This window comes from Phoenix dactylifera, chromosome 2, assembly GCF_051530095.1.
Source record: "Phoenix dactylifera cultivar Ajwa chromosome 2, Ajwa_hap1_PhDact_Kaust_v1.1, whole genome shotgun sequence".
Classification (NCBI taxonomy): domain Eukaryota; kingdom Viridiplantae; phylum Streptophyta; class Magnoliopsida; order Arecales; family Arecaceae; genus Phoenix; species Phoenix dactylifera.
The window spans coordinates 38766608-38786602 of NC_143191.1; the positions used below are offsets into that span (position 1 = coordinate 38766608).

General features: G+C 44.0%; 1 protein-coding gene across 4 annotated transcripts; it reads right to left on the reverse strand.

Moving 5' to 3' along the window:
- Positions 1-229: 229 nt before the first annotated feature.
- On the reverse strand, positions 230-18723 carry LOC103705370 (SWAP (Suppressor-of-White-APricot)/surp domain-containing protein / D111/G-patch domain-containing protein). 4 transcript variants are annotated; one of them, XM_088716330.2, is made up of 10 exons: positions 18494-18723; positions 17645-18073; positions 14930-15056; positions 4990-5096; positions 4697-4840; positions 1835-1969; positions 1373-1552; positions 759-937; positions 618-671; positions 230-449 (listed from the first exon to the last, which is right to left on the reverse strand). In XM_088716330.2, the coding sequence occupies exons 2-9, from the start codon at positions 18036-18038 to the stop codon at positions 645-647; spliced, it is 1293 nt and encodes a 430-aa protein (XP_088572456.1). In that variant the 5' UTR covers positions 18039-18073; positions 18494-18723; the 3' UTR covers positions 230-449; positions 618-644. The 4 variants fall into 4 exon arrangements, with proteins under 4 accessions (XP_088572456.1, XP_088572454.1, XP_088572457.1 ...); XM_088716328.2 differs by having other exon boundaries at positions 17645-18096; positions 18494-18722; XM_088716331.2 differs by having other exon boundaries at positions 17645-17981; positions 18494-18721.
- Positions 18724-19995: the final 1272 nt, after the last annotated feature.

A 19995-nucleotide genomic window follows, 5' to 3' on the forward strand; every position in this document is an offset into this window, starting at 1 on the left:
CAAAAACTCTATGATATTTTGTTTTCTAACTTTATTGGGTGTATCCATACACATGTTGTATGAATTACCCGTCGTAGTAAAAATAAAAAAAAATAAAAAAGACTCTAGGACCGAGCTTAAAATTCTTACAAACAAGCATTCCTCCCTGATAGCAAAATAGATGAAAATAATTTAAAGGACTTCAAAAAAAATAACAATTTTGAACTTATGCACACTGAAACATGTCAAATTTGAGGAAACGAAGACGAAACAAATAAGATTAAATGAGTTATATGTTTTCCCCTTTCTGCTAGTTCAAAACCACTGCATGCTCGGTACACAACATATACTCTGACTAATCACAATATCTGAACAATCCTCTAACTCCTAATTTTCTTACAACGAATATTGGAATCACAAACCCACAATTTTTTCTGCAAGATGAAAAGATCAAGCATCGAATCACAAACCTGTCAAAGACCAAATCCACTAGAAGAGATTAGTAATATACATACAGTTTGAGAATGTTGCCTCATATTTAAATATTTTTTTCCATCGGATTCTATCATGAAAGTTCATAATTATCACTCCATTAATAGAGGCCAACTTTAAAAGCACACAACGGATGGCTGACTTACAGCTTGACCAGGCCACAGGTGTTCTCCTTAGTAATATGCTTTCCGGGGATTGTTCTGCATAAGAATAGACCAGAAGGTCAGATATTGCATCGCATATGTTTAATGGTTGTCACAGGTGATTGAAATGAAACGGAGATTTACCAGTGGGTTTGGCCTATAACGGTAACCAAGCATCATCCGCTTCTTGTACTGCTCATAGATGTCATCCTCTGGTGTGACCTCACCAGGTTGATGTGCACCAACACCCAAGTTATCCAACTTGACATTTCCTGCCATCACAGGATCTGCACGGCCGCTCTTATCACTGCCAAGCCCCTCCCCTGCAAGTAAAACATAGGTTATATCCAACAAAAAATTGTCATACAATATGATGATCCATAAGATGTCAGTTTACTGTCAAAAATGAGGAGACAGTTCGATCAGCTTCCAGCAGGGGAAAAATGATGCACAAGAACTTTCTTGAGTACAAGAAGCTATCATCAATCTCAGCAGGGAACATTGTAATTTTGAGTAGAGCATATCTCAGCAAAAGAAAAGTGATTAATCAACTGCAGTTTTGCAAAGACATGGATGATTCCATACAAGAGATTGTCACCATAAGGTGAGGTCTATCACCCAAGGTAATCTTGGAAGTAGATTAGGCTTCACTGAGAGAGACAAAAGCAGCCAGTCTTTCCAGCTCTAGCCTCCACGAGTGGAAAGGCAAAATTTATTCAGCAATCATTTGAAGCTAAAAAGGCATTCATTGATATTACCTTCCTTCCAGCCCATTTTAGATAAAAGCTTGTGTCCAATATTGTCAGCCTGGATTTTAGCCTTCTCTGCAGCCTCTCTAGCTGCTTTCTGTGCAGCAGCATCATTGCAAGCAGCTAGAAACTTCTCCAGCTCTTCCGGTGGAATGTAGTCACCCATGTGATGGCCCTTCTTGACAGGAGCTGCAAAACCACAAAGAAAAGAAAAATAGAAGCCTCAAAAGCTCTAAGTAATATCAGCGCCCTTTGCTCGCAGCTATTTGTGAATTATATAATATAGTCATCACAAAGTACTTTCAGCGAGTCCTAAATCAGAAAAAGGACAAGAACTGGAGGTAGCTTTATCGTAGGATTTTAAGTTTCGAACTCCACCAACTTAGTCCTTTTGATACCATGCAACCCTTCGATCACTTAATAGAAACATAACAGATAGAATATAAAAAAAAAATAGTGAGAAAGTAAGACCTTGTAGAGAGGCAGGTGGTGGCATTTCATCTTTTGACTGCTTAGGTTGCCTCTTTTGTTCTTCTTGTGCAGCTTTCTTCATGTAATATTCCATCATTGCTATAGGATCTGCACCTGAAGGTCCACTGGAATCACCTGCAAGAGAATGCATCCATTCCAATTTGTATTCGGGAGACAACATGAAGGAAGGTTGAACTTGTTCAAACAATCATAGCATACATTATTCTAGCAATTTTTATTCTGATCCACATATCGCAACCAATTGGAGAAGTTATTTAGTTTCTAAAACTATATAATTCAACAAGATTAGGTCAATCAGTCACTACAACTTCCACATCCATCTCAGGGAAGAGTAAGAAAAGCTGCATATAGCTTAACCTGCATAATGAGCGCAGAGTTCATTTTTTGAAACTAGAATTATTAATGAGTATGATTTGTTTTTGTGGAATACAGGGAAAAGGTTGTTGGCTCCCCACCCTATCTCAAATCTGAGGACCCGTGTCACCTGAAAATGGAACATGACCGTCAAGTGTCCCATAGCAGTACTTACAAACCAATTATCATCTGATAGAAACTCCCAGCTTATGTATCGAGTTGTCAAAAAATGTTAGTTCAAATAACATGAAACAAAGCATGTTTTTTGACCGCTAGATGCGTAGGCTAGAGATCTCCAGAACACATGATTTTCTGATAGTACATCACATCTAACAGCATGGATCGTCAGTGTTGGGCCCCTATCGTCCGATCAAGACCAACCTCACAATTGTGCCCACACAATCGCTTTACTCTCTCTATATGTAGACATACTGAAGTTCTTTAAAACCATTTTGAGTCTTAAAGTTATTCATGCAGACTTTAACATATTTAGACTACATCTAAGCAACAGATTTTTGGGGCTATATTTTGTTTGGGTCCATGTTAACTACCATACAAGGTCCGCCGTACCGGATCCGGTAGGCGTACCAGTTGCCTACCGGACCGGTACGGGCCGGTTCATACCGTGCTCCGGGCGGTACGAACCGGGAAGCTCTTCCCCGCCGGAACCGGGGAAGAAGAAGAGAACCAGAGAGAGCGCGGGCTCCACAGCGCCCCCGCGGGCTCCGCCACCCCCCGCCGGCCTCCGCCGCCCCCCACCGGCCTCCGACGCCCCTCCGCGGCTCTCCGATGGCGGCCGAAGGTGGGCTCCCTCCCTCTCTTCCCCGCGCTCTCTCTTTTTCTCCTCGTCTTCTTCGTCTCCGGCAAGAAACCGGCCTGTACCGGTTTCCACGGCTCCGCCGTACCGGTAGCTGGCCGGACTGGTTTGTACCGGCCCGTACCGGCCGGTATGGGCCGGTTCGGCATACACTGCTACCACATTTTTGGTTTGGATCTATATTGGGCAGACCTTTTGGCCATATCCTTTTTTGACCTCGCCTATCCTATCAGAATGGCAATCACCGCCCTCTCTCTCTATCACTAGTTGCCACATCCCCAAAACCGCACAAGACACTCGAATACATGTTCCTGCCACCCTTGACCCCTCAAGAAGTAATTAGGCATTAGAAAGCATTACAACCATTGCCATGGCTTTAGGAGGAGGTGTTGAATGCAGAAAAGCAGGCATGCCCTAGATTGCTCTCCTCTTGTTCCTTCATCAACAAGCACAAGAGAAAGGTGCCATAGACCCTGAATCAAGCAAATCAAAAAGAGCCATGCCTACGGCATATGACAAGCCATATTGTGGCTGCATGGGAACATGGCAAAAATTATCCAAACCTCCCCTAACTTCATTATTGTATCAAATAGTTCAATTTTATCCTTCCATCAAACCTTTGGATTTTGACAACACTAACAATCATCAAAAACCTGAGCATGGCAGAACTACAAATCCAGAAATTTATCCTCATGTGCAAAAACCACATAACAATAGAGTAAAAACTGAGTAAAACTCGACTACAAATTAAATATCAGAAAAAGAAAAAGATGCCAGCATCTAAACGAAAAAGACAAAGCATGCTCACCCTGCTACTGTAATCACAACTTCTGTCCTCCAGGATCTCAGATCCGCGTTCACTAGAAATCAACATATATATATATATATATATATATATATATATATATATATATATATATTAAAAAAAGAGGTCTTCTTCATGGTTAGCCATGAAAATATTACTGTCCAATTCCGGATTCCCAAAACTTCAACCTGATCCAAGTTTGGTGCAACTTACAAAGATTATGATGAGTCATTTTGGTCAAAGGAAAGATCAAAACTTTCCGAGAGCATTACATGTTGCAAATTTCAATTATCTTTTGTTTCAACAAATGGTATAAAATCATCAACAGGGAATGATGTAATAAAGAAACAAATATGGAAGTCTAGATCTTGTGGCGAGACAGCTAGTCGTGATGCGATTTTATAATCATGCAACAAAAAAAATGTCAAACAACATCCTTGCTAAGAAATACCTATTATGTTTAATCTCACAAAGAAAAATCAACCTATTATTTAATTTTGCAAAAGAAAAAAAATGACTCTCCAATGGTCATGAATACCGATAACAAAAAAATGATTATGCAAGCACCTCTCTATCTCTACCAGCACATGCCAACAAGGCAAACAGTCAAACAGAAGAAAGGTATTGGCTTTGATGTTGTTCAATCAATAAGCGTTGGGGACATCACAGAGCAAGAACACTTCTATAAGTGCCTCTAAAAATGCCACCAACATTAAACTTGCAAGGAAAATGCCAAATCCAGAGGCAGCTAATTCATGAAAATTACATTACAACTAGCTCAAAGTGAAATCATTAACGTAAATAGATTTACTCGAGGATGTCAATTGAAACAGTTAATTAAATAATAGAAAGTGAAGGGGCATACCATTAGTGGAGGCTCTTCCTGCAGATGCAGGCTCCTCATAAGTCCCATATAACGCCAAAGCAGGAGTTTGGTAATTAGAATGTTGTTGGGAGTTGCTCCTTTGAGAACCACTTGATGTTCTAGAAGTTGAAGCACTTGCATTAGCTGTCAGAAAGAGAAGGTTATAACTTTGAAATTACCACCTAAATATATCAGATTGCATTCAGGCCAGAAAATTCCTTTCTTCTGTCTTCAAATCGAATAAGCTACTCAGAATTTGGAAAAGATGGAGTCAGGCATGTGCTATTACTAACCAGCTTGTGATGCCTGAGAATCCTTTGACAGCGCAAGTGCCTTTTCCTCCTCAAGAAGCCGATACTCGTAGTATTTATAATCTGGACAGCTTGAATCAAACAAAAATCTGCAAAGCACAAAATGTCAATAAAAAATCATTAATATACTAGATAAAAAATGAAAATCCATATTCCAGAGTATGTGAAAAACTATCTTACACACAATGTCTAGGCCCCTAAAGATCATGTTCATTCAAATGGTCTACTATCAAAGATTTGGTCAATCTGTAGGTCTAAAAATAGCATAAAAAGGCAAATGAAGAAACTCTTAAGAAAACTAAGTTATGCAGAAACCGTCCATATAACTATCATAGAATCAGGCAGGGCAGCCCCAAATCCAATTGTTGTGCAAGAACAAGTGCTCTTAGAACTACTGTAAAACAGGTAAGGCAACCCCAAATCCAACTTTTATCCACAACTGGCTCCTCCTGAAAAAAGGACCCACATCATGTGCTGCTTCAGATATATAGGACTAGGATACATCCTTGCTTGTGTCCATATACACGAATAAGCATTAATCAATGGGCATGGAAGTGATAAGATAGTATTTTTATGTGGAATCGTGTCGAAGGTGAGGCATTTGCAGCAAGTTCTCAATAATGAGTAGATCCTGAATAATCATGTCATCAGATTATCCAATGGCACTTTCTACCAATTCATTTAAGGTTTGCTACAATATAACACATTTTCAGGATTTAAACGCAAAGCTTCTTCCTTCTGTTCACGATCAGTATTTTGCCAAAAAAACACCTGAAGTCAAACCTCTATATGCTACATAAATTTAAACTATTCTCCCACAGCATTTCAAATCTGTTTAGCCCTCTATAACTTAACATTTTCTTCTTTAGAGTGCCCTGAACTTGTCAAGGCACAATTTCAGCTGATCAAGCACATTGTAAGCCTAGAATCTATTCCCACAGTCACTCTTATCATATTGCATATGAAGCCCAAATCCTTTCAGTTTAACTTGCAAATCTGGAGAAAATGCAAATGCCGACTGTTGGGGGAATAAGATTTTTTCCCCCAAGTGACACAAATGCCCCCAAGAAGCCGCACGATCGCCGACCCTGAACAGCCGAAGTCGGCGTCCGACCTCGGAACGTCCGACCTCAAGACGTCCGACCTAGGAAAATCTTGATGCTCAAGGTCTACCCTTGCCAGCCACCTACTACGGCCGTACTCCTCTGAGGTCCAACTGAGGACCATACCCTGCCACTGCTTCAGCATTTATTGCGCATGGCCGCTGTAACCCTCCGGTTCACTCTACAATTAATGCGGATCTCCGGCTTACTCCACCATTAATGCGGATCTCCGGCTTACTCTACAATTAATGTGGATCTCCGGCTTACTCCACCATTAATGCGCATGGCTCCTGACATCTACGGATCCTTGGCTCTCCACGGCAAGTTAGCCCAGCAGAGTCTGGTCAACCATGATAAGTCTCTGATCTCGGCCATACCTCCGACACCAATGCAATGATTCGCCTGGTAGCGTACTGGTTCGGGTCGTACGACGCCCTCACCGCCGACATCAGTACAATGATTCGCCTGACCGTGCGCCGACCCGAGCCACATGCCGAGCCGTACTATGGCCTCGCCCTGTTACATCACAGGTAAACCGACCCCCACCTACAAAAGGGAGCCTTGGCCTCTCAGGAGGGGGTTGGGAAATTCCGCGCCTTACAAGTACTGTTCATCTCCTCCTTACACTATCTGCCCCCTCCCTGACTTGAGCGTCGGAGGGCCGGCGCCGGAAAACCCGGCCACCGGTTTGTCTGCAGGCACCCAGACGGAGGACACCGCCCGCTGACGGATCGCTGTCCCGCCGTGAGGACCCCCAGCTCCCTCTCTCCAGCCACCCCAGACGAAGGACGCCGCCCGCCGACTGGTCGCCGCCCCGCCGTGGTGACCCGCAGCTCCCTCTCCCTCGACCGAAGATTGCCCCCGGGTCCAATTTCCAGCAACAGTTGGCGCTAGAGGAAGGGACCGAGTAGCAGTCATGAAGTTGAGAAGTAAGGGAGCCTCCAACGTCTCCCGGCGTCCCCCGCAAAGTCCTGGACGCTCTGTCCAGAATTCTCCAACTCCGGCTGACCCAGTTCCTCAGGTCCAGCCGGAACAGTTCAACGCCTTAGTACAGTAAGTCCAGGCCCTGGCCGCCGCCGTTCAGGGCCTGCGACGCGAGGAAGCTTTACCAACGCTTCCCCCGCAGGCCCAGGTCCCGCCGGAATTTCTTCCCAACGGCCCGGTTCTCCCCGGCCAGAATCTACATGGCTCCTCCAGAGCCAATAACGAAGAACGGACTTCCCCCCAGAGAGAGCTACCGGGGGAGGATCTCAACAGAAGACTCCAGCCTTCTGAGGCTGAGTCAGCCCCGGACCGCCGTGAGCCGGCGTAAACCGCGGCGACAATCCCGCGGGTGGGGGAGCTCGACAGAAAGGTTGAGCACTTGGAGCGCCAAATTGCAGCGCTCCACAGTAAGAAGGCGAGGCAGGAGGGAGACTTTGAGTTCACTACCAAGTCCCCCTTCTCCTGCCGGATCGAGGATGAGCCGGTTCCCGCAAGGTTCAAAATGCCTCAGGTGGAGCCGGACTCATCCTCACCAGTCCAGACGGAGTGGTGGCCGAGCAAGCCTTGCGCCTCGAGTTCCCGGCTTCGAACAACGAGGCCGAGTATGAGGCCCTCATCGCCGGGCTCAAGCTGGCGAAAGAACTGAAAGTGGAAGACCTGACGGCCTTCAGCGACTCCCAGCTGGTAGTGAACCAGATCCAAGGAGACTTTGAAGCTAAAGAGCCATCCATGCAAAAGTATCTCCAAAAGGTGCGGGAACTTACGTCTGCCCTGAATTCTTTCAATATTCAGTACATTCCCAGGGCGAAAAACTTCAGGGCAGACCAGCTATCCAAATTGGCAACCTCCCGCATGAGCGAGCTTCCCAAGGGAACAACGCTCGAGTATCTCCAGATCCCCAGCACGGAGGAACCCGAGCCCACCATGTGCATCGACTCCGAGCCAAGCTGGATCGATGGGCTCGTCCGCTACCTCCAAGACGGGACCTTACCTCATGACGAGACGGAGGCTCGCCGAATCAAGCGCCAAGCCCCCCGGTATGTCCTGTACGAGAATAGACTTTATCGTCGATCATTCACTTCTCCCCTTCTCAGATGCCTCCGCCCCTCCGAGGCGGACTTTGCCCTCCGAGAGGTCCATGAAGGGATCTGCGGAAATCACATGGGGAGTCGGGCACTGGCCCACAAGATCCTGCGGCAAGGATATTACTGGCCCACACTCCAGAAGGATGCGACGGATTTCGTCCGGAAATGCGATCGGTGCCAGCGAAACGCCAATATCCAGCGCCGACCTTCGGCCCTGCTGACTTCTATCATCGCCCCCTGGCCATTTGCCCAATGGGGGATCGACATCCTGGGGCCCTTTCCCCAAGCCTCCGGACAAAGAAAGTTCCTGGTCGTCTCCATCGACTACTCCACCAAATGGGTCGAGGCCGAACCCGTCGCCCGGATCACCGAGCAAAAGATGCGGGACTTCGTGTGGAAGTCCATAATCTGCAGATTCGGACTACCCCGTATCCTTATATCCGACAATGGTCGACAATTTGACAATGTCCATTTCAGGAAATTTTGCTCCGAGCTCGGCATTGATCACCGCTTCACCTCGGTTGCTCACCCCCAGACAAACGGGAAAACTGAGGTAACTAACCGCACTATTTTGCAGGGACTCAAGGCTAGGCTTGACCGGTCCAAAGGACAGTGGGTCGAGGACTTGTACAATGTCCTTTGGGCGTACCGGACCACGTTCCGACTGCCCACGGGAGAGACCCCCTTCAACCTAGCATACGGCACTGAGGCCGTCATCCCGTTGGAGATCGGCCTGCCTTCTCCAAGGGTGAAGCATTATGACCCCGACACCAATTCCTCCCAGCTCAGGAGCAACTTGGACCTCGTCGAAGAGACACGAGAGGTCGCCCGGGTCCGCATGGCAAGATACCAACAGCGAACGGCCCAATACTACAACTCCAGAGTCAAGCCCAAGCTCTTCAAAGTAGGGGACCTCGTCCTCAGGAGAGCCGAGGCTTCTCAACCGACCGAGCAAGGAAAGCTCGCCCCAAATTGGGAAGGACCGTATCAAATCGCCCGGGTGCAACGACCAGGGGCGTATAAATTAAAGTCCCTAGAGGGGACCCTGATCCCGCAAAGCTGGAACTCCGAGAATCTACGAATGTACTACCAGTAAAACCCCTAGGGGTTCAAGACAATCAGGACAATGGGCTCAGTTCCTTTTCTGCAAATAATTCTCTTATCTTGATGACTGTAATTCTCTTCTAATGTTGGGCCGTCTGTGATCCTCAGATTCTCCGGCCAAAATCGGGATGCCTCGAGACTCGACCGTAGAGTCCCAAACTCCCTCGACCTCGAGAAGTATCGCAGGACGATGAAACATCGGCTTGACGCAAGGATCCCTCGACTAAGGTCGGGATGCCCCGAGGGTCGACCGTAGAGAACCCGTAGAGAACCAGACTCCCTCGACCTCGGGAAGCGTCGCAGGTCGGTAGAGCGTGCCCAGACCCACCGACCTGACGAACGATCCCTCGACTAAGGTCGGGATGCCCCGAGGGTCGACCGCTGAGTTCCAAACTCCCTCGACCTCGGGACGAAGCCGTGAGGGGTGGAAAGGGTGGTTCCACCCGGGGCGCCACAAAGTGGAGCCCCGGGAGCGGTCGACGATCCCCGATCTCCGAAGCGGACAATACTTTCTGAAGCAGAGCTCTGCCATTGAACTAGCGCGCACCCTACTTCGGTAGAGCGCCCACAGGCCCGCCGACCTGACACAAGACTCCTCAACTAAGGTTGGGGCGCCCCGAGGTCCGACCAGAAGGTCCCAAGCTCCCTCGACCTCGAAAAGAACTGTAGATCAATAAAGCCTCCCCAGATCCTCTCAACTTCGGTGGGTGTCGTCGGGTCCGTGAGAAGCCCGAGCCCCCTTACAAGTCAAAATGACTCCGGAGGACGACGAGAAAGGGAAGCAACCTACTCCGCCATGTGAAACACAACTCCGAGAATGCAAGAGGTACATCCAACTCGATGCCCTCCTTGTCAAATTTTATCTACATACCGCTAATCATCTAACGTTGGAGTCCTATCTCGCCCCAAAGTCGGGCTACTCCAATGGGTCGGCTTAAGACCGATCTCCTAATTACATTATGCATGCTCCGTTCGACAAGTCTCCACTCGTCAAGTCTCAACTTGAGCAAAGTCTTCGTAAGTTGGGGCCCAACTCGGCCCCCATACATAGACTCCGATGTCTAGCTGAGAAAGCGGTCCCGGCCGCAAGTGCACCAGCCGAACACAGATACTAAGGCGATCTTCAGAGATTCCAGCCTTATTCACTGAAATCTCGGCAGAGTCCGAGAGCAATAACTATGAAAACCTTCGGCGATAATTCGACTATTAGTCCGCGCTCCCTACAAAGGACCCTCATCATGAGTCCGCCGCACAAAGCGATCTTGGCGATCCAAGAGACGCCACCCCCGTTACACCCGCTCCGAGAAACGTAAAGACACGAGCTCCACCATAAGTTCGCTGAATAAAGCAACCTCGAAACGCCCAAGGGCGCGGGTCTCGCCATAAACACTCCGAGAAACATGAGGGCGCGGACGAGATTCGCCCCCCAACTTTAATGATAGACTTTACTTCCCACGTCCGAGCCCGCAAGCCGCTCGAACTCGGAAGTCGGGGGGTAGTGTTGGGGGAATAAGATTTTTCCCCCCAAGTGACACAAATGCCCCCAAGAAGCCGCACGATCGCCGACCCTGAACAGCCGAAGTCGGCGTCCGACCTCGGAACGTCCGACCTCAAGACGTCCGACCTAGAAAAATCTTGATGCTCAAGGTCTACCCTTGCCAGCCACCTACTACGGCCGTACTCCTCTGAGGTCCAACTGAGGACCATACCCTGCCACTGCTTCAGCATTTATTGCGCATGGCCGCTGTAACCCTCCGGTTCACTCTACAATTAATGCGGATCTCCGGCTTACTCCACCATTAATGCGGATCTCCAGCTTACTCTACAATTAATGTGGATCTCCGGCTTACTCCACCATTAATGCGCATGGCTCCTGACATCTACGGATCCTCGGCTCTCCACGGCAAGTTAGCCCAGCAGAGTCTGGTCAACCATGATAAGTCTCTGATCTCGGCCATACTTCCGACACCAATGCAATGATTCGCCTGGTAGCGTACTGGTTCGGGTCGTACGACGCCCTCACCGCCGACATCAGTACAATGATTCGCCTGACCGTGCGCCGACCTGAGCCACATGCCGAGCCGTACTATGGCCTCGCCCTGTTACATCACAGGTAAACCGACCCCCACCTATAAAAGGGAGCCTTGGCCTCTCAGGAGGGGGTTGGAAAATTCCGCGCCTTACAAGTACTGTTCATCTCCTCCTTACACTATCTGCCCCCTCCCTGACTTGAGCGTCGGAGGGCCGGCGCCGGAAAACCCGGCCACCGGTTTGTCTGCAGGCACCCAGACGGAGGATGCCGCCCGCTGACGGATCGCTGTCCCGCCGTGAGGACCCCCAGCTCCCTCTCTCCGGCCACCCCAGACGAAGGACGCCGCCCGCCGACTGGTCGCCGCCCCGCCGTGGTGACCCGCAGCTCCCTCTCCCTCGACCGAAGATTGCCCCCGGGTCCAATTTCCAGCAACACCGACATATCATCTTTACAAAGATGTTTGAATTCTATGAAAAAGGCATACCCAAGGACAGCTCCCCAGGCTTGGAACAATCTCTTAAAAGTTCATGAGTATGGCCCCTCTTTGTGATTATCATCAAGTAGCATGTCACCAACGTATCATGTTCAAGTCCACTTCTTCAGCAATTAGGGCTCTTTTATCAGCTTCCTTGAATATAAAGGAAAGAGGCAAAGAGAGTACAGAGAGACAGAGTATGGAAAGATTGAAATATTTTGTGGTAGTTAAGATGGGAAATTAAATAAGGGAGAGAATTGGCATGGCTATTAGAAAGGAAGAGAGGAGAAGAGGGTTTGCACCCACTAATAAGAAAGAGAGAGCAGAGAGGTGGCGACATGGCAGTAAATAAGGAACAAATTGACTACCCTGATCGATGACCAGCTCGACTTTATCGACATCAAGGCCCGTCATGTGGGAGGGGTCGAGGCATGCCTTAAAGTGGAATAGTTTATACGTCTCAAATCGCTGGTTCTTTAGAAAGAAGAAAAGACCGGAAAAACCTAATATTCTTATATTCTTGTCGAATCTAGCTGTAGGAAAGAAAGGTATAACGACTAGTCTAGATTTTACATAGATTAGTCTTCACAAAGAAGAGGGGGGAGAGTTTTTTTTTTTTTTTTTTTGGGGGGGGGGGGGGATAGAGAGGCTATGTTACATATAGAATCAAGTGGTACCATGGACGCGGCGGGTCAGTGGGGAGTATATCTTCTCATCAAGAATGGCTATGTCATGCTCATCATCTTTTAAAATTATTCTCTTAATGCACCCTTTTATCTATTCTTCTAGCTCAATTTCACTTAATTTCACTTGCCTTTGTTGGATGAAAAATTCAACTTCCTGTACACACATCAACATATCAAAAATGTTTCATCATAACTGGGATATGATATTTAGAAACTACAATTTTTGTTATCTAAATGCTCAAATCTAAAAAATAATGTAATGTTTGATAAAGCTTCTTTTATGAATGTAATGCACAAATTCAATATATAATACATTTTGTAATCAATAAAGTTTTGCCTTGTTTAGACTTTGTTTACTTGTTATTGTCCCTCAGGAAAAATCTTGGCTCCATCCCTGAGCAGATCAAAACTAGCACATGTTTTTTGGTAAATAAGCACCATCATCATGAAATCAAGACCCCTAGGGGAATCGGATATCATGTGGCACTATGTATTTTTTTTATTTAATCTGTAAGAATCTCATCTTCCTGTTCTCCTAAATACATGTGATATCATAATCAATAGGGAAAGCTTATTTCACTGGGATGCACAATTCAAGTTATAATAGAAAAAGAAAATGCAAGTTCTTTACATTATATACTCTCAAGTCCCTCCTTATTTTGAGAATAATACAGAACAAACAAATTAAACCAGTTAATGCCAGCTCACCCTGCTAAGTAACAATCTTTCCTCCACTATAAAGGAGGCAAAAGGAGCAGCAACAGGAGGATTTCAGAAAAACTCACATCTGACTTTTCCTTATTAACTCCACTTGGCATTGATAAACTTGAATACAACGATTCTGCTAAAATGCCAGGATCTGTTTATTATTCCAATTTGCCCTTCATTTCTGCCCCAAAGTTGTTCCACTTAACCCAGTCTCACTAAACCAAACAGGAGCAGAGGAATAGAACATCAAGTCCTCAAAATTCTGAAGTAACTAAAAATGACACCATTGCATGTACTCAAATTCCAACCCCAAATCACATATCAAATTTCCAAAGTTCTCCAACTTCCAAAATAATGTGTCACAATAAGGTTCACCCATGCAAAACTACAAAATAAAGCTTGTTGTATATTTAAGTCAGACTCAACATTTCTTTATCACTATTCATTCTTGACAAGGATTTTATTCTACCAAATCATGTTAACTAAATTATCCAATAATTAAGTCTTTTCCAAACAAATCCATCTCTTATGATGCCCTCCTCCCGTCATTTTTGCATACATTGCGATACAGGTATCAAGCATTGTATTGGTCATGTTGCCAGCCTGATGCTAGAATGATGCCAAACAGTATACTAGCTTGGCATGCCACTCTCTTGATTCGTGTTGCCGACAAAAAAATAACATTGATAGATAATTCTCAAACAAATCTTAAAAATAGAAAATAGAGAGACCAATTTATGAAAGCACAAACCTTTATATGGTTACCCTTTCTCTGCAATCTAGAATAACGACTCAAGTACAGTTATAAGGTGTTGTATTAACTTATGCTAGTAAAGATACATTACCAGTGCTGAGTGGTTTACCAGTGGCCCAATAAAGTTTGAGAATATTTTACAACTAACTATCAAGCTATCAAAACATGAAACTCATTATATACAAGTTTATATTCAAAACCTTACCAGATAGGGACTCTTGTGTAAGAAATGCTCATGCACTACTGAAGTTGGTAATTATTTGATTATTTTTCTCCGTACCATCTCAACCAATTCCCGTCACTTTATTTTGTATTGCCTACTCAAATTTACTCATTTCCTAGCTATCAGAACAAGCTTTACACTAAAAAACTTGCACTATCGTTAAATCCTTTGGTTAACATTGTATCAACATGGCAAATTTTATTCCACTCCTCCGAGACAGACAGACATGCATCCATGAGTTAGCATAAAGGCATGTTCGGTTGCTCGTGAGTGAGCACCTTGAAGTTACTTTGGGGGCATTGGTTACCATGAAGTGGCTGAATTCCCACTCCAAATGAAATTGAGCTCAAGGACCAGCAGTGACTTCAGCTGGTAAGGAGCCAAAGTCCCCTCAGCGAAGTCAGTTCCCACTCAGCCCACTTACAACAAATCAAACAGATAAAAGGAACAGCAAATGAATAAAAATAAAGGACCTTTATCCACTCTATTTGAGTCCACATCTTTACAGAATGAGATGCAACAGGGAATACTGCGAGTCTGTGACTGTTCCTTCTTTAGAAACCAAATTAATAATTTACATTGAAGCTGAATATCGATCATATATAATGCATTACTAATAGCAAAATATACACGCATTAATTTGAAAGCAGCATTCTATAACAACAGAGTTAAAAATCTACCATGTAGAGACATCAGATCTGCTGCACAAACATGCTTTATAGCAAAACAATTTATATCTGCATAGACATAGTAAGAAAGCATACATACTTGAAAGGAGTATCTCCAGGATTTCTTTGACACGTGATGTGCTCAAACTGCCTACCATTTTTTGCGACAAAACTTGCCAATTTGTCAGCAACTTTCCTCACTGCAGGATCACTTGGGGGAGATGGTGCTGCATATCACTTAAAGAACTCATTAATACCAGGAGAATGAACAAAGAAATGCAAATTACTGTTGTAGCAGGCGTGCCATATTTTTCCAATTCTTTCAATCAGCATCTCTTTCCACCAAGGTCGATAGATATTTAAGATACAAGCTGCATTCATGAGACAAGAACCTTCAAGAAAGCCTGGCACACATCTTACATGTGATAAAAACTCCTCTAGTGCAATGGAGCAAGGAGTGCAAGTCGTGATGCCGAAAAATGTAGTAATATGCATGTGAACATGTCAAGCATCAAAGCAAGGATTGTAGTGCCAGTACCGGAAGGTCCGGACCGGTTGCTCAGCAACAATTCATATGCTCCTGTGTCGGTCCATGCCAGGCCTATACCTACACAATAGAGAGGGTGGGGCGGGGGGGGGGGGGGGGGGGGGTGGGCGACGGGGGAGGGAGAACAAGATAGAGGAAAAGAGAGGGAGGGAGGAAGGGAGAGAGAGGGAGAAGACCAATAGAGCGCAACCTGACACGCATAGAGGCAGGGGAGAGGGACAACTGGAGGGGGGAAAAGAGGAGGAGGGAGGGAGAGGGAGAGGAAGGGAGGGAGAGAGGAGGGTGGCGGACGTCCGGCGGAGGGCCACAGAGTCGTGCAAAGAGGCGGAGGAGGTGCTCCGCATTCTGAAAAGGGGCCCTTTTTTAATTTTAAAAATTTTACGTGAAGTTGGCAACTTTCTTGCCAACTTCACTTAATTTTTTTAAAATAAAAAATAAAGTCGACAAGAGGGTAGCCAACTTCACTTAAAATTTTCAAAATTAAAAAAGGGCCCCTCCCCCCTCCGAGATCCTTGTTTTGAACAAAATAGGAAAACTAGAGACGAAGCCCCTCCTCCACCCCTATGTGCGACTCCACGGCCCTCCACCAGCCATCCACCATCCTCCCTCTCCCTCGCTCCTCTCTCTCTCTCTTTTCTTCTCTTTCCTTCTCTCTCCCCCTCCATCGGCTTCTCGATTTCATTGCCGAAATTGTCCGTGTGCCCTGAATCGGGCGGTTCGAAACGGTTCCACCTTCTTTGTCAGAGCTGCTCCCTCGCATTTTCAATAAAAATCAGACATTTTGGTTTCTTCTAGAAAATATACAAGATATGAACCTAAATAGTAAGGTTAGGATAAAATCAGCAACATTGCTGAATTATGTAAGAAAGAGTCATCTGAATTTGGTAACATGGAAGACAAAACCTAGTAGGATTAAGGATCTTGCAAATTTTTCAGCACACCATCCATTCTTAGTGGATCATCATGAGAAACATACAACCCTGGTGGTAGACTAAAGGGTGTCTTAATTACACTAACAATCTGAAGTTTGAAGAGCGCTTACTAAACTTGAGAAGGAAAAGAATGAAGAGGTAGAACAGGAAAGTTGGCCTCCTGTGCACTTTCCAGTGCTTTTCAGTCAGTATACTAAAACATTTCTGCTTTCTCTCGTAGACAAATGCCAGTAGGTGACTTCAAGATTTGTTAAAGCCTAAGAAAAATGGTTAATTTGATGGGAGAAAACGGTAATGCTGGCTCCTATACAAAATCACCTCCAATTTCTCAAAGAAAATACTGCAGGCCTATAACTCATGCAATGAAAAATATATTCAGTTGCAAAAAACTATGAAGGCACCGAATTCTGAGGTATTACAGCTGAAAATGATGGATGTTAATCATCAATGTAACAAATAATCTGATAGAAATGTAAACAGAGAATTAATTTTCACAGGAATAAGTTATTCAATTTGATTTTAGCGCAAACATTTAAGAATATTTCTGAAGAAATTCTCACAGCAATGCCATGCATCACTCAACATGAATGGCTATTAAAAATAATGAAAACAGTCATAACTAATATCCAAGAAAATGTTATATAAAAACCATCATATATAAAAAGGATAGAGCACTGGCCTAGTCTCCTATACGAACTTTCTGAAATAGTTAACTTTAAAGGTCAGCCCCCCACAAAATCCACTTAAAGGTCATCTCAGGTTCACAGAGAGTGAGAGTGAGAGTGAGAGAGAGAGACAGAGATAGATACAGAGAGAGAGAGAGAGAGATGAACAAGCTTGCAATGCATATTTACGTATAACATCATACCCACAAAGAGTCAATAAATAAAACAATATAAATTATAATATGCCAATTGAAGCAGAACCATTTACAGGAAAAGAAATATTTGACAAGACTTAATCCAACCATCCCCCCGAAAAGAAAAACAAAAAAGTAATAGCAAAAACTTTATGAATCAGCCAATTCAACCATTTACATTCATAAGCTCATGCATGCAGGCATGCAAAAATAGAAAGTAATGAGAAAAAAATTTTCATCAAATTGAATATAAATAAAAGAACAAGTTTCATAGTTTCTGTCCAAAAGTTCCCATATCTCTTCTAATGTCTAGGCATGTTTTGTGAATCAGCTTCCATTTAAGAATGGGACTAAGCAAAATATTCTAATATTTCCTTACCAACCAGCAATTACTGGAAAATAGCAATAGTCTAAAAATATTAAGGCTTTCCTAACCCACAATTGCAGCATATACCAGACAGGAAAACGAGCAATTACCAACATCCCCCTGATGTGATGATGGCTTAGAGGCATCCTCTTGACTGAATTTCTGCCGCTTTGCTGGCTCGTCATTAGATCCAGCCTCTACATCCTCTCCTTCCTCCTCTTCATCAGCAACAAATTTTACAGGGGCCACCGCAATCTTGGACTTCTGTTTCAAGCTGAAGGCAAACTTTCCACCAGATACAGGAGGGTTGGTCTTCGTCTTCATATCCAATGTCCTCTTGTTCCCTAAAACGGCTGGCTTCACAAAAACAGAAGAGCCAGCCGGAGTACTAGATTTAGGCTTCTCAGCTTCCGCGTTTTCTTGCTTTTCTTGCTGGAGTTGCTTAAACTTTTCCATAAAAGAACCATCGTTTACAAAGAGGTCAGATCCAACTCCTTTCTCCATGGTCGGTTTCTCGTGGTGCAGACAATAGAAATAAGCTATATTTGGGAATGAAAATAAGCTGCATTCTTTAAGAACGGATTAGAAGAGCACTAATGAAGCAAAAAATAAAAACCCTAGCTCTCTCGGTCAATCAAGAAATAATAAAACAAACAACAAAACTCTAACCACCTTGGTAACTAACAAACCCAATCCATACCAAGGAAAGAAAAAACCCGATCAGGCCCCAATTGAAAAGAAAAAAAAAACCCGATCAGACCCCAATTGAAGGGCGATAATAAAATCGAATTTTACTCGAAAAATCAACAACGTAGAAACCCCAATCCGCTCCCTATTCAAAAAAGAGCAGAAGTCGTTCTCGTAATAATCCCGAAACCTTAGATTGAGAGTCTAGAGAAAAACAGCAAAATCGTAAAAGATCGAATGAATAATTTCGTCAAGATCCTATTTTCGCATACCTCGGATCTCCGAGAGTCGTCGACTTAGAAGAATAATTGAGACAGAAGGGGAAGAGGAGAATCGAGAAAACCCTAGATTTCAAGGAAGCCGAGCCACAGGATTCGATCCTCTGATGGAATCTTGGGATGCCTCGCAGAGACACAGAGAGAGAAGAGGGGGTGAGGACCAAGGGAGGTTAATAGGAATTAGAGGGAACTAGAAGACGAAGGGTCGAGGGTGGTGTTTTATTGGCGACCCGATGACGACGATACAAAGCCCCGTACCGCCGCACGGTAGACGGAAAAATCATTTTCATCCCTAGCGAAATATTTTATTACCCATAGGTCCCTGAGCTGTTCGCGTTAAAAACGCATATGGCTGCGCTCGCTATGAAATTCCTTTAGAGAAAAATTAGTTAAAGGTCCATAGTTATTTTTTAGCTTACCTAGCATTTTTTTGAGTTATTAATATAATTTTATATAGAGATCCAAAACTGAAAGTATGTTGGCGAAAATTAATTTTAATTTAAACGCTATGTAAAATGATATATCAGTTATTTTTCAAAGTTACTAATTTCATGCAATGACTGAAAATTCTTCAGTTTTTATAATCAAAAAATGAGTGCTAAGTCGGCAATTGCTTATTCCCAATCATTAATTTCATATATGCAGCTTGTGAGTAGTCTAGTCTCTACATGAAATATATATGCAGGAAAAAAAATTATAAGTTTCTGAATAGATTCTGTATTATTTTGTCGCTGGTAGGTTCCTGCAGTTTGTTTCTCGATTTGGACATCTTACAGAATATATAGAAGTGAATGACCAAAATGTCTCTAAGTTACATATCGAATAGCACATGCCATCTTTATATTTTTGAAGTAAAATTTTCTTACATTATAATCTTTATACTTTATACTGATTGGAAAATTCAGACACCTAATAAGATACAACCTGACAATTCAATAGGTCAAGCAAATTGCAAGCCGGAAGTGACCCATTGAACAATTTTGAACTCCATCATTTACCTGATTAACAGTCTAAGGGTCTTTTATTTCGGCCTGAAAGGTGAGAAAGAGAGGAAGGGAGATGATCATTAACAAGTACAAGATTACAAGAGCAAACATGCATGCAGTACGTATACATCTGCTGCCTCAATTTAATTAAATATGAGGATGAAATGTCGAAACAAAACAATTTCTGACAGTGAAAAGAGATGAAAGAAATGATGTTTCAAAAATTGTTGAGGTTCAGAACAGGGGCGGCCCAATACATTCCGGGGCCTAAGGCGAATCCAACGAACGAGGCCTTTTTTTTAATAATAATTTTTTTAATAAATATAAAATATTTAAAAAAATATATGAAAATAGATAGCTATTAAGTATATTATTTCAATAAAGATATATGAATCTAACCAAGATAGAAAAGAAGCATTTTCAATTTAATATAATTTTTAAATGGAAGCACATAAAAGTAATTACTCTAAATAAAGGGCCATGAAATTGATTAAATAACTGAGATAATGC